The 15,193-nt window shown below is 44.5% G+C and overlaps 1 protein-coding gene across 3 annotated transcripts in view; it reads left to right on the forward strand.

The window, feature by feature from the left end:
• Window positions 1-4,840: 4,840 nt before the first annotated feature.
• Window positions 4,841-15,193, forward strand: part of LOC119435403 (signal peptide peptidase-like 2B) — a 31,689-nt gene continuing 21,336 nt past the window's right edge. The window contains exons 1-8 of one of the 3 annotated variants that reach the window (XM_037702270.2): window positions 4,841-5,131; window positions 5,224-5,453; window positions 5,641-5,754; window positions 5,876-6,058; window positions 6,162-6,248; window positions 7,276-7,424; window positions 10,709-10,902; window positions 14,618-14,714. In XM_037702270.2, coding sequence (XP_037558198.1) covers window positions 5,364-5,453; window positions 5,641-5,754; window positions 5,876-6,058; window positions 6,162-6,248; window positions 7,276-7,424; window positions 10,709-10,902; window positions 14,618-14,714 — 914 coding nt within the window. In that variant the 5' untranslated portion in view covers window positions 4,841-5,131; window positions 5,224-5,363. Of the gene's footprint in view, window positions 5,454-5,640; window positions 5,755-5,875; window positions 6,059-6,161; window positions 6,249-7,275; window positions 7,425-10,708; window positions 10,903-14,617; window positions 14,715-15,193 lie in introns of all 3 variants that reach the window. The other 2 variants (XM_037702269.2, XM_049659826.1) reach the window with 2 other exon arrangements.

Raw genomic sequence — 15,193 nt, forward strand, 5'->3', positions numbered from 1 at the left:
GCATTTCGATGGGGGAGAAATGCAAAAACACCCTTGTACTGTGCATTGGGTGCACGTTAAAGAACCCCAGTTGGTCACAATTAATCCGGAGTACCCCACCGTGGTTGCTTTGGAACGTAATGTCCCATAATTTAGTAATGAGAAAGGCAATTACGCCTTCCTTATATGGGCAACTAAAGTTCGAAAACCGGAAACGGGTGGGCAGGGGGAGCCTATTACATTAACACGCGGGTTAACCTAAATTCGAACGCATAAAAAATATGACACACTTACATCCATTGCTGCTGCTGACGGTCCACCGTCCATTCAGCGAAATTCGTTCGAATCCCATCGCGTCATTAGCAGTGATAAGGAGGCAGGCAAGCTTAACAAGGTACGCCATTATGCTTGCTTGCTTGCTTGCTTTTGATTGCTTGGTTTGGTTTGGTTTGGTGCCTATGGATATAGCACAACCCACTACGGGGGATTGGCCATGAATCGGGCGGCAGTGGGAAGAAAAATGAAGGATACCTAAATGGTATTTTCTTACTTAAGAATAAGATAATAAAATGAATTATAATCGTTAATATTAATTTTCATGCTATAGCAGCTTAAAATTTGAAGCAAATATTTTTGTTATCTTGTGAAAAAAATTAGCATGGCAGTCCCCTTGTTTCCATTACAAAATTAAATATGGTTGCCTTCAAAAGTGGCTCGTATTATTATTATTCTTTTTCTTCTTCGTTCACATTCTAATCAACGGCTTCCATTCCTCGTTTATTTTTTAATCAGTCTTATGCTTGTTTTATACTTTGTTGACGAGAAAAATTTGCGAAAAGAAAATCACAACGCACACAGGAAGCAAAGACAAAGACGAGCGCTACTCACAACTTTCACAGCTATCAACGCGAGCAAGCAAGCGATCCCGAGCCTCTGCCAGTATGATGGCGTCATCTAGTTAAGGCGCCTGCAAAAGTAGAGCTACGTGCGCGGCTACAACCAGGCATCATCGGGCTCAGCAGACTGCTGTGCAGAGAGCATTACAAGCCGCAGCCCGCCGTCGACGCCGGGCGGACAGTTCGGATCGTTCTCGTCAAAATGAGGCGAAGAGACTGCCGCGAAGACCCTGTTGTGCGTGGTGCCGAAATTTGAGCTACTCTTGAGCCGCTCCACCAACTTACGCTGTGACTGCTGCGTGTGCCGCGCAGGCCTGTGACTTTTTTTATTAGCCGGGAAGGTTGTATACCACCTTGTAACGCATGCGCATAATAAAAATACAGAAACATCGCAGGAAGAACATGCGTACGTCAAAGGCGATCTTAGTTCTTTTTGAAAAAAAAAACGCTTCCAGTGAAAGTCTAGAAAAAGCGTTGCCGCTCGATCCTGTCCATAACGGTAGTCTCCGAGAAACAAGCCTCACAATCACTCGCACTAACGCGGAACCCCATATGAGCGCCCTTGTTCTCTTCCTTGCTTACTTTTTGGCGCATGCTCCATTCTGGTACCATTCTGGGTCGGAGCAGTAACGCTCTGCAAATTGCAAAAATTTTAACAGCGGAGCTATTCTTATTCGAGCGTGCGCCGTCGATGACGGCGCCGTCACGCAGGAGCAGAGCCGGAGAGTTCACGTGACCCGCTCACCGGGTGGAGAGGAGCCGACCAATCGGAGCGCGCGCCGAGGTGTTTGCGCCGCGCGCTCTTCGCACGATGGACGCCGGCCATGAAGCACGAGCGGTGTCCAGAACACGTGCCACGAAGTGAAAACTGTCGAAACAGCGGAGATGTGGTCGTTCCTTCGGTCTAAAACGAAGACTACCACAGCGAAAAAGAAACCTACGCCGACAATCGCAGAAACAGAACGACCACAGCTGCGCTGTTTCGACAGATTTCACTTCGTGGAAGTAGCTGCATCTTTTTTTTTTTTTTTTTTTTTTTAGTTTTTACCTAGACGTGTTCTTCCTGTGACGTTTCTGTATTTTTATTGTGACATGAGTGACAAGGTTATATATATGTGAAACCCTTCCCGCTATTAAACAGTTGTGAGTAGCGCTCGTCTTTGTCTGTTTGTTGCGGTAATTTTCCTCATCAGCAAAGCAAGAGCAACTAGCCTCATAATCATGATCTTCAGCCTATTTTTATCTCCACTGCAGGACAAAGGCCGCTCCCTGCGATCTCGAGTTACCATTGTCTTGCGCTAGCTGATTCCAATTTCTACCTGCGAATTTCCTCATTTCATCGCCCCACCTAGTTTTCTGCCGTCCTCGACTGCGCTTCCCTTCTCTTGGTACCCACCCTGTAACTCTAAATGTCCATCGGTTACCTACCCTACGCATTACATGGCTGGCCAAGCTGCATTTTTTCTCTTAATGTCAACTAGAATATCGGTTGGCTCCGTCTGCTCTCTGACCCACACCGCTCTCTTCCTGTCTCTTAACGTTGCGCCTGACATTTTTCGTTCCATCGTTCCTTGTGCAGTCCTTAACTTGCTCTCGAGCTTCTTTGTTAACCTCCAATTAAGTTTCTGCCCCATATGTTAGCACCGGCAGAATGCAATGATTGTACACTTTTCTTTTCAACGACAGTGGTAAGCTCTCAGTCAGGATATGGCGATGCCTGCCGTATTCACTGTAACCCAATTTTATTCTTCTGTAACAGTTCATTATTCTAGAGTGATTTATGCTTCTCCTGCGAACCACTCTGATGCATTACACACATAATAAAAAGATTGGACGGATCCCAAGCACTGTGGGAATCGATGTTATGTGAAGCAATTTGCAGGTATACCTCGATGTCCGCCATCGTCTGTGGTTTTGAAAAGCGCTACCAGACGGAATATTTCGTTTCTGTAAGGCAAGCTAATATGTGTCTGACGCCAGCGTATGCTTGGCAACGGCAAAACGACGACAGCGACGGTGGCTTAAGAAATTTAGAAGGCCCTTTTTGGTTTTTAGATTCGTAAAGGTAATCGAAATGTTTCATGTGACAATCTTCTTTTACTGCTTTTGATAGTATACACCTGAAAGAAGAAGAAACAACTTACAATCACTTCAGTTCTTCGAACATCCATAAGAAAGTAGTTTCCAAGTGGCTTCTCGTCTTCAGTAATCACGTATTCTGTTTTCCACCAAGGGCTGAAACATCCACCTTTATTCGTGGTTAAATAAAAGGTTGAACGTTTCAACATATAACATGGGCTCGTAGCTTTTATATTTTTCATAGTTCACAAATTTGCCCACTGTGCTTCTCCGAGAAATGAATGGAGTTTAATTGCTTATTAATGTGCCCAAAAGCAGCGTACGTGGCTTCTAATTTGGTGCGCGATGCAGAAATAAGTTCGTCCATCCGTCTGTCCTTACGCCGGCGGGGCTGGCGGCGCCTACCAACTTGAGCCGCTGGGTATGCTCATGTTCGCGTCGCCGGCTCGGTCGCGGCATCGTCTTCATACGAGCTCCGTCATCCCACTCTCGCGTACTACCTGCGCCGGGCCAGGCGTCGCGTAAGACCCGGGCAAGTCGGCTGTGGAACACCGAATGGTGGTTGCCTCCGTACGAACGACGATTCAAAAGCAAGTTTCCCACCCGGTGCACGCCAGCCGCCAGCTACTGACGCGCCCACAAAGAATCTATTGGAAGACCGCAGCGCTTCGCCGAGAAGTGCGTCAACTCGGACATTGCGTTCCTCAGATGTTTACTTGAGCAGATCGAGGATGGCGTACTAGTGCGGTACTACTGGGCGCAGAGAAAGAGGAGCGAGTACGCAATGATAGAGCAGTTAGGCAAGCCCACGTTATTTCTGACCCTCAGCATGTGCGCGCTCCACAATGAGCGCCTGCTCGAAGTCATGGAGAGAGTGTTGCCGTTATTTTTGCTCCGCTTTTGCTATGGAGATCAATCAACTCGCCCAGTTTTACACTCTAAAGCTGGTCGAGGCGCGCCGCCGCAGGGTGGATGCCATAGACAGCTTCCTGCAAAATGCTTCGCCTAATTCCCATTCCCCAGTGCAAAGATTTAGATGTGGATCCTTGGGACATAACATCTGCATAAATTTTTCCTGCTCTTCCTTCTCTCTGGATGCGTGGCACATTTTCGGCGGCGGCGTTGCCGTTCAGCATTGGACAATGCAATTACAGAAGTAACGTGTCATGGTGAACGACGTTGCTACTTTTGTGTGCGTGTGTGTGTGTGTGTGTGGGGGGGGGGGGGGGGGGGTGAAAGAACCGACTCCCTCTATCCAAACTTGGCTGCGAAGTCCCCACTATTAACCGTCTTTCGGACGCAGCTGTTACGGTGGCTACAGCTGTTGCGAACTCTTGTACTCGTAAATCACACGCACATTGGCACCCTATCTGCAGGTAACCGAACAGCCGTAATACCTTTCATATTGACGTGAACCACTCTTGTCGCATAAAACATCCTGTCTGCTTGAAGTCTTGCGCCACTTCAAGAATTAAAAAAGCCGCCATGTAGTCACGTGACTGGCGACAGCAGCGATACCACACAACTACGATGGACAACACATAACATAAATTATAGCCTCCGAGATGACAAGCATGTGTAATCTCGGACGTTATGTACAAGTATTAACCACATGAAATAGCCATGCTACACTCTAGCCATGCGGCCTGTCATGGTTTCACATGGTTTCAACAAAGATTTCTCTCGTTTTGATGTCGTCCACATGCAGGGAGCTAGTTTTCATAGGCTAAAGCAAGCTGGCGAGGCGGACTTTAAAATAAATAATAAAACAGTGTGTATTGTGTTTTCTTGAGTTTTAGCTATAAAAATGTTCCTGTATTAATGTAACGTATGCAGTGCTCGTTTACTGGATTTTTAATTAAATAGAGATCAAGGCAACGTGGTAACGCAATGTTTGCCAGCTGACTAGACGGAGCGACGATCGCCAGCTGAGCCTCCAAGGCTCTGTTTGGGTGAACTATGGGGATCTGACGTTTGTTGCTCAACTCACAATCTCAATCTCATTTCCCCTTCGCTTATGTGATGATTCGGAGCACATTTCGTAAAATTGCTGTTCGAGCGACGGTGCAAGAGGAGCTACAAGTGTCTGTACCAGCGGCGGTCCTACCACAGACCCACAGGATAAGTCCGATGAGATCAGAAGCCACCGATTCGTCTTGAAACCAACAGTGTGAATCGTGTGTGTCTTTGTTCCGACTCTCTAGCTGTCGTGGAAAGCTGACGTACCGCCCTCATCTCATCGGCGTATTGCCCCTGCGTCTCCTTGCAGAGCTGTATGAGCGAAGCCGGACCTTTCAGCAGGTCCCACCGATAGGAGTTGGCCGCAGTATGTTCTCCCGGAACCACTGTCATCGCCGTCCTCCTGTCTTTGAATACTCCTAGCAGTTGTTCGAGTCGGCTTACACCACCATGACGTTGCTTTGTTTGCGCCGTTTGCGCGGAACTGCCTCTGTCTCTGGGATGAGGCTGATCGTACTCCTGGCACTGACCATTTCACAGGTACCGTGACTGTATCTACATTTTGCTATTTGTTGCCTCGTGGGCACACTAGCGAAGCCATGTGTACTTATTTGAACTGAATAATGAGTCACGGTTGGACGTAGCTGTAAGTCGTACGTGTGTATTGCGCATCAATAATGCATGTGATGACCCTGGTAGTTGAAAAAAAATGTTTTGCCATTCACAGGTCTCAGCCGGGGAGTACTCGGTTATAATGGCCGAAGCAGACAATGCCGTGCATCAGTTTTGTATGGTATATTTCTCAGAATTCAAAGAATTGCCTGAGAGTCCAGAACGAATGGTGAGTTTTTCATGCATATGACATATTGTGATGCCTTCTTTTTGCGCAGAGTTCAGATACCAACGCTTTGAAAGAGCAGTAAAGTACTGCCCTTTATATTGTCTCACTTTTTGCAATACAGCCTTACATCCAAATGGTCAACCTAACATCTCAAGATGGCTGCAAGAAGCTGCAGTCTATTAACCTGCACGGCAAAGTTGCTCTTATAAAAGACAGCGGGAACTGCACGCTAGACAAAGTTGTTCTTCACTACAAAGCTGCGCAGGCATACGGCATTGTTATTTCCACGCAGAAGAGCAGAGTGGTAAGTGGACGCAGAAAGGGATGGGCACCTGGCAATCACAGCGTTGCAGGCCTTGTGGTACCACAGTAATATTTAACCACCTTTTCATTTGCCTGCATTCTAGGACAACATTATCATCAACAGAAATGACACGCGTCACTTGGATCTTGTTGTGGGATTTGTCACAGACGTCACTGGCAACAGCTTGTTGGTGGGTTTCTCCTTTTTTCATATAGGGCTTTGGTTCATTTACTTATTGTGTTCGAAGTGGGATAGTTTGTGTCTGTCCAGGCCACTGAGGGCCTCAGAGGTTTGTCTGAATGGCAAAACCCTAAACATGTCACATCAAGTCACCCTACAACATGGTCTCATAGCTGATGTGCTAAAGCACTGTTCTCTCAAGCAATTGTATTTTATTTGAGCTACAACGCTATGTACAAAGAAAACAAAAACATTGACTAATCACAAAAATTGAGTATACTCTTGAGCTTTAGAAAGTATTTCAAAAAGAGAAACGAAGCTGTATTGCATGCAGTGATTTGGCAAACACACAGCTATTTTATAAACTTTCGTAATGTAAATCGAGGTTCTAAACAAAGTGAAACAAGAGGAACCAATACGTGGCCGCATACTAATGGGAGTTAATGAATATTCGGGGATAACACAGAGTTATAGATGCTTCTTCAGGTGGCTGTTAACAGCATGCTTGTGTCATTCACATATTTTTTTTTTAACTTGGTGCATGGTAATTGGGACACCCTGTTTAGTTGCATAAGTTTCATAATGTCACAGCTCTAACCTTGCTGTCAGTTTGGGTGGGCAGGGAATGCACTTAAGGACTTACTGGCAGTGAAATAATATTTTATTGCTTCTTCCACCTACGACAATTTTGCATCAATAAGAACATCAACAAGGTCAAAACATAGTGAGACTGGAAATACTGCATCTATTACCAGGCAGTGTGGTAATGTTGTGTGTTGACATAGTTAACAGAAAACACTGGTAAGGTTTCATGCAATTAAAGTTGGTCATCAAGAGTACCAATGGAAAGCTGTAAATAAAAGGTACTAGAAAAAGAAAAAGGAAAATTGTGCTTTCAATTGCAAATGAAAAAGGTATACACAATATGTTTTTGAAAAACAGGAACCTGAAATGGCATTGCCATCTATGTAAGAGTCACTTACCCCCTTTTTCTGAGGACGTGTGCAGCGAATAAAATGCCTGACCACTGTTTGCAGAGCCTGATGAAGCCCAAGGAACCCTTGCTGACTAAGCTGTTCACCAAGAGAAGCTTGGCGTTTGACTACAGCCTGATCATCATCTGGCTGGTGGCTGTGTTCACTCTTGGTGTAGGCTCCTACTGGTCAGGCCTGGTCAAACACGAGATGTGAGCATCTTGCTCTCCTTTCATGATCCCTCCCAGCAGTCACTGTCTTCATATTATTTGTATTCATTCCCTGAGGTTCAACAAGGCAGGGAGCCCAGAGAGCTTGAAGCTTCTTTTGTATTGGTACAAAATCGAGGTCATTTCACACATTTTTTTTATGCAATGCAAAAGCTATTAGTGGTCATTTAAAGCAATGTTTGTTATTAGGTGAAAGCAGGGGTATTCATCTCCAGACTGCAGATACCATAATCTTCTTGTAAAAGGCTGCATACTCTGTTACATAGATAGTAGGCAATGCTAAGAACTAGAGACTTCTCTTACAGCCAAATTAGCAATGAAAAAAAAAAAAGAAAACAGTGCATCGCATGTGAAGAAACATAATAATTTGTGCCATATAACATTAACAATGCCTGGTACATTTGTCTCAGATTATGATGTATTATTACATTGAAAGCTTTGCGGATCCTATTCCATTTGCCACAAATGAGTGAAGTGTGCCACCTTTCTCAAACAAATGGCAACAGCCCACCGCTGGCACTCGCAATCAAGACATGGTACTTCGCATGCTGGAAGCACAAATGTGCACAAATAATACGTAATTTGAGGTGACCTTATGTCCACAAGTTTTTATTGTAATACTACGTGGCATAGTTATTTCATAGAAAGCATCGCGGTTTTAAAATGACTGCACTGTGAAAGAAGTAAAGTGAGACATCTATGACTGCACTACTTCTGTAGTTTCCACAATATTGCCTGCTATGAATGAAACAGAGTACTATAACCTGTTACAAAAGTGGAAGCTATCAGGACTTGGTGTTCTGTAGTGGTCTCCCTCTCAAGGACTAGCTGAGGCGAATGCTTTTTAGCTTGAGCTGCCTGATTAGAACTAGCCCACTTGGCGAGGTATTACTGATTGCCCCGGCTCGTCTTTGTGGCACGGGCGGTTCAAATTGAGCAGCAGCAGCGGTACCTTTGACCGCAATTTTCTACGCAACAATGCGACATATTGGCGCATAGAAAATGATGACAAACTTCTAGACGAATAATCTATCAGTCTAGCTCAACTTATTATTTTCCATTAGTGTCTGAGGCAGTATAGAGTAGCTGGCAGATTACTTAAATTCGGCAGGAAATGCCCGAAATACTGAATAATCTGAATCCTTTGTAATAATCAGTGCGAGTTATATGCGAATTTCGCCTTGAAGTACGACTTCACAGCAGCGAGAATTTAGCCATGTAGTGTAGCTTTACAAAGTGCATGCCGCGCTGCTGTGAAGCCATATCATAAGGCAAAACTTTCGCTGCTGTGAAGTCACACCTGAAAACAAAATTCTTACCACTCACACCTTGACCTTAGTGTAAAATTTTCTTAATTCTCCGCAGTGGGTTATACATGTGAAAATGTGGTACTGCCTCATCTTATGATGTTTTTTTATGCTACAATTTGTGCTGCCGTCTAAAATCTGGATCGCTGGAAATTTGGTTCTGCTGCCGTCACGTTGATACAGTAACTGAATCTATCATCCTCGCATATATCGGGTGCGTGAGGTATTTGAGAACACTATTCTTATTGCCATAGAGCCCAGCAGGCTCATCATATCTATCTAGGCGTGCGGCTTCTTGTTGGTTGACCTCTTATCATTCATACTGCGCAGTTTGTTCAAAGATGGAAGCGTACACGTTGACGCAGGAAATGAAACGCCATGCAGTCCTCGTCGCCCTGGCCGCACACCACAGCGACTTGGAAATTGCCACCTTTCTGAACGTAGCAAAGTCTTTCATTTACAAGGTGCAGACAGAACTGATATGTTCTGGCGGTGACGTGGCATCATTGGCGAAAAGGAAAGAGCACAGTCAGCAGTCAGACGTCGCCAGAACCCCTGATTTTCTCCGGCGGCTGCAAATCATAGTGGTTGATGACCCAGGGAAGTCAGTGCGGGCCATTGCAAAGGAGCTCCAAGTCGCAGAGTCGACTGTCAGGCTCGCTGTGCACAAGGGCTTGAGGTACCATTCTTATGTCATGAGGAGGGGGCAATTCATGTCCGATAAAAGTCCGGAGAATTGTCTGCTCCGGTCAAAGCGCTTGCTAAGCAAGCTAAAGAGACCTGAGGAGCCTGGAATGCTCTTTTTTTTTTTTTTTCAGATGAAGAGAACTTTGACCAAGACCAAATAGTTAACCGCCGTAACGACAGGTGGCTTTGCACAAGCGCTGATGAGGTGCCTATAGTGATGCACTCAAAATTTACGTCGTCTGTGATAGTGTTAGCCGTCGTCAGCAACGAGGGTGACGTCATGCCGCCGCACTTTTTTGCAGAAGGACTCTGCTGCGTTAATGCTGCCACATACGAGTGCCACCGTTGTAAAGCCCTGGATAGAGACTGTTTTGAAAGGAAGACCTTATGTCTTTCAGCAAGATTCAGCTACCGCCCACACCGCCTGCGTCACCCAGGAGTTGCTGGCTGAAAACTTCTACGACCATGTCACTTCCAACTTGTGGCCTCCTAGTTCCCCAGATTTAAATCCACTCGATTACTATGTCTGGGGCATCATTGAGAGAGAGGCCAACAAAGAGCCACACATAATACAAAAGACTCGCTGAAGGCTGCCATTGCTGACTCAATGGCCAACATCTCTATGGACCACCTGATCCGTGCATTCAGCCGTTTCTGAAGCCAAATTGAATCGGTTATTGTTGCGGATGGCGTATTCATTGAGTAATTGTGGAAATAAACCGTAAGAGAAGTATTTCACAAAGTTTGGTGAAAATATGCTGTTTTATGCTGGAGATATTCTTCTCTGGCCTGGAAGCCAACATTGTGTTCTCAAATACCTCGTGCACCCGGTAAGGCGGGGAATGACTTTGATGCTAAGGATTCTAGGAAAATGCTTGCCTTATATTCGAATAAATATGGTAGTAGCACACACCGGGCAAGCTTAGCTGTCTTCTCTGGAGCAGCTGGCTCTCGTTGCTGACGGGTTGACAAGAGCCCAAGCCTTCACTGTACTGAGTGAAGTTGGTGAGCCGGTGTATAGATTTAGATGCATGTTAAAGAACCCCAGGTGGTTGAAATTAATCTAGGGGCCCCTACTGTAGCATCATTCATATAGCCTCTGCGTGACTTTAATATGTTAAGCCTTGTAGTTTGGTTCGGTTTCATTTGGAGGTTGTTAAAAGTGGCAAGTTTTATAGTGCGGCCTATGCATTGATGTACAGGTACATCAAGAGCTGGAAAAAAAGATGTGACAGCTACAATCATGAGTAAAAAAGACACTGCCTTTTTCAGCTACCAGCACGAAATTGGCAAGTGCTCACATGCCAGCCACGCTGGGGCGGAAGGGGAGGAGAGTTCGTTCCCGAAGTCCGAGAATGTCCTCGAGGAAGAGAGCTCACTGGATGTCTCACCTGTGCTGGTCACCCTGTTTGTCATCTGCATGGGTGTCATGCTCCTTCTGCTTTACTTCTTCTTCCAGTACCTGGGTGAGCATACCCCTTCTTTGCAGTAAATTGTTACGCAGCACTTTAACTTGAAATTGAACGCGGCAATGGTGCCTTGAGTGTGAAGAAGATGAGGTGGTGGAGAAGCATTGCACGAGTTGACGGTTGGCTTGGCTGCTTTATACCTATTGTATAAATTGTATAAATACACTCTTACTCTTCTTTTACGTATGCGTAATCCCCATATCATGACATTGGTACTGTTGACTTACTCATTATGAGCTAAGGACACTAGGTGTTTCAGTGGGGACTCCTTAAGAGACACTAAGGGAGCAATATCGATTAAGCCATTTTGCTATTGCGGAAGCAGAACCTACCAATATGTAAGTTATGTTCCTGCAAGAACAAAATGGCTACTCTTACCTATATGAAGATGTTTGGTATACCAAGAAAGGCAGAAAAATGAAAGAATGGTGGCAATGCCGACCTGAAGTTCTCTACCAGTTCGTCGTGATATCATGGATTTTCACAGCATCTTCTCAGATCCTCATTGCTATAGGCAAACTACAGTTTTACTACAGTCAAACATTGTTACAACAAAGTTAAGCCCAACACAAAAATACCTTTGTTATATCCAATATTTGTTGTAAGCATATATTCGTTACATGCGGATATGGGCGTGAAATATTTCAGATTTCCTTCATAATACGAGATAATTTGTTATATCGACATTCAACTACTCAACTAAGGATAGGCGTCAGCCAAGACCTCTAGCCTTCAATCACTTCGATGATTTTAATGGTGTTCACAAGGTCATTGAGCTTAGTGGTATTGGCCTGAGTGCTTGCTGTTTGGGACTCATTGACCATGGCATAGTGCTGAGAACAAGACCACAGGCTCAAACCATGGCCGTGGTAGCCCTCATTTCAACCTTGTTGGAGTGCAGAAGCACTTGTAAACATTAAATTATGTGCATCTAAAGAACTCCAGGATATGGTATGATATGATAAAACTTTATTAAGGTCCTTCGGAACATGCGTCAGCACGTAGCGGGCCGCTCCCACGTCGGTACAGAATGGCCAGGATGTCAGAATTATTTGGAGCCTTCATCCATGGCTTCCCACGTGGCCCGCCATGCAGCTGCTGAGTGTAACAGGTTGTCTTGAAATCGGAATTGTGGGATAGCTGTGTGGCAATGTTTGACAATGTAATTCACAAGAATATATCTTGGTGAAGGTACATAATGTTGGCACATAATTGTTAGCATAATTGTTTGCGCAATTTTTTTTTTTTTCCGCTCAGACACTTGTGCCAACAAATGCTTGAAGAGTGTGCTGCCTCGTGCTCTCTGGTTTAATGAGCGTTGAAAGCACCCACTTGACAGAAGAGTTATTATGAACATTAAATTGGTCTAGGCTTGTGTGAATGTTCGAGCGTTTTTGACGTGTGCGGTGACGAGTCACGCAAAATCTCGGGAAATCTTCGGAAGTAATCGCTTGTGTATACTGCCTCTCAGTTTGCACAGAGCAGCCCAAACAAACGTTTTTACAATAGTTTAGTGCTACCTTAGTGCTACTACTTTTACAATACTTTAGTTTCAGTGCTACAGCTCCATGGAGTGTTGCCTTTCCGTTTCCTGCCGCACGGTGGCGCTCGCCACACTGTTTGCCCGGGGAGGCGACCTTTGCAGTACATGCCACATGGGCCCATTCTGCATGCGTATGCTCCGTTCAGCCATAAAAATGAACTTCAGCATAACCTTTAAATTGATATTTTACAATAAACGAATTCCCAGTAAGAACGTGTCATTAATCACCGGTCTGCAGCCACTAAAGCGGCATCTATATGCATCTGCAGCATCTAAGCTGCGCATCTAAGTTCCACTCCCCTTGGCCGGAACCATGTCAGGCATGGTGGTGAAACATAGGAAGAAAGAACTTCTACTGCTGATGTCAAAGGAGGAAATTGATGTATAGGGTTAAGCAGAGGTGTGTCTTCGTAGCTATGCGACACCTGGCTGAACGTAGCACACACAAAGTGGGATCATGTGGTAAATACTGTAAAGATCACATTCTGTTCGCCTGACCAACACGGCTCGTCGCAAGTGTCATTGCCGCATGGTCGAAGCAATGAGAGTGGTTTTGTATATGTACTTGTACAGGAGTGTTAAGCAAGGATGCCTAAAGCATCTTACCAAAAAGATGTTGAATTTTACAAGTACTATTGTTAATAAAGCAATTTCAGTTTCTTTGAAAGGAAGTTATGTTTCCAGGCATATATTCAAGAGGCGAATTGAAAAACATTGCTTAGCTTGGATGTGCGGAGCATACGGCCACTTTACATGCCAACTGCTGAACTTTGTCATAGTTACACGCATGCACTTTGCAGTAGAAATAATTACCGGCTCAAAGGAGAAAAAGTTGTCATCGCAAATGAGAAAAGTCGTCTTCTGTAGCCATTCCTTCCGTGTTTCCTTCCAAGTGTGTTTCCTACCATGATGTTTTTGTTTGAGTGCACTAAAATAAATATTCTTGAAACGAACGTGCAAAATGCTCTCATCTGTGCAGTGTTCCATGCATCAGTAATCGAGCGAGAAATTTCATGACTTGGGTATCAAAACAGAGCAGAATATAGCTCTTTCTAACCTTTCTTTAATGTTTCATGCATTCTTCACAAGCAATATTGATAACGTGGCTGAAAAGCATTGCAATATTCACGATATGTCTACATACATCTTTACATTTATGTATGTCTAGTCTTGTAGATAATTATATCTACCTGTCCTGCAAGGACCACAATGTGGTCTGCAGTGTGTACTAAATAAAAAATTGACATAGACGTACATGTGATGCATCAAATAAAGCACAAAGCAAGTTTAACAGCAGTTTTCGAGATCTTGCTTTGACGTACTCTTTATCTCACCCTTACTATTGATGCCAAACTTTTCTTTAACCCTGAGACTGAAGTTCTTATCTGACAGCTAAAAAAAAATGAAAAGTGAGCAAAGCTGCATGTTCATTCTGAGTGTGGTAGTTGATGAGATCAAGTGGCGATGGCGGCTGAGCGCGTGCTCTCTGGGGTAGCCCGAGAGTGACACCGGCGCCACATTGTGAGTGGAAACGGATAATGGCCGCTATCTTGTGCTCGGCTCAGGAGGAGCTTGCAAACTGAAAAGATCTAAAAGTGGTGGCCGAAACTGCCGGCATCACGCAGTCAAAGTTTCACTTCACGTCATCACTTGCACCGCTGCAGGTGAATACGAAACGCTCCCACAGCCTCGACCATTGCAACACTTCAAGTAGACTGAATGACAACAGTGAGCAAGAGCCTGTAAATGAATTGTCTGTGCTATTGGGTTGTAAAAAAAAGTGTTGAACTTGCATTTTTGCATGAAAATGTCGGAACACCGGCACTTTGAAACTACACTGATTTGAGGGATGAAACTGTTTCATTCTTTGTGAGAACCATTTTTCTTTTGTATATCTGTGAACTTGTGGCTGTTCCAAGGTTTTATGCAAGTCACACTATTCAAACTATTTGCTTAGAAATTATTTCACAGTTATTTCTACATTCGCACAAGCTCATAATAGAGTCGTTTGTGTCCTCGCTGGTTTGTAACCATGGCTTAAGACATTGCTGGGCCTCTATCACAGAGTTACCATGAAATCCTGAGCAATTAGCTGAGGAACATCTTGTACTTGCCTTTCTGTTGCACCTTGTGTAATGCTGACATTTCTTTTGTTACCCTCTCTACCAGTGTTTTTCATCATCGGCATGTTTGCCTTGGCATCTGTGGTGTCTGTCATCGGTGTGCTTGAGCCTCTTATCTACAAAATCCCGATAGGGACGACACGGTGGGTACACAAGCTTGCCTTAGTGAAGTTTTTTAGCTACAACATTGTTGTATTAATCGGTGCTGCTGTTGAGCTATATGTCCCACCATGCTAGTGCCAGCACTGCAATGCTAAAGTCACATGTGACATCTGCATTTTGTAGCATTGCAATGACACATGATGCATGTTGGGCTGCACAAAGGGTGAATGTAAAGCACCTTCATAACCTCGACTATTGCGAAATTTCGAGTTGATATTTATAATATAACTGGAGCAGTGATACTGACCGAAAGTCTGTACATGAGCGTTCCATAGTGCTGGTTGTAAAAGATCAAAAAGCTTCTCTTTTTTTTTTCCCTTCGATTTTATTTTTTAATTTTAACCTCTAGGCTGCTCAATTATTCAAACCTCAATAGTTCCTTCTGTGTCTGTAAAATGGGTCAGTGATGGTTATGACCACTGTAACACCTACCCAGCTTTTTCCTGACTTGTGCCACTGG

The sequence above is a fragment of the Dermacentor silvarum genome, unplaced genomic scaffold (assembly GCF_013339745.2).
Source record: "Dermacentor silvarum isolate Dsil-2018 unplaced genomic scaffold, BIME_Dsil_1.4 Seq680, whole genome shotgun sequence".
NCBI lineage: Eukaryota > Metazoa > Arthropoda > Arachnida > Ixodida > Ixodidae > Dermacentor > Dermacentor silvarum.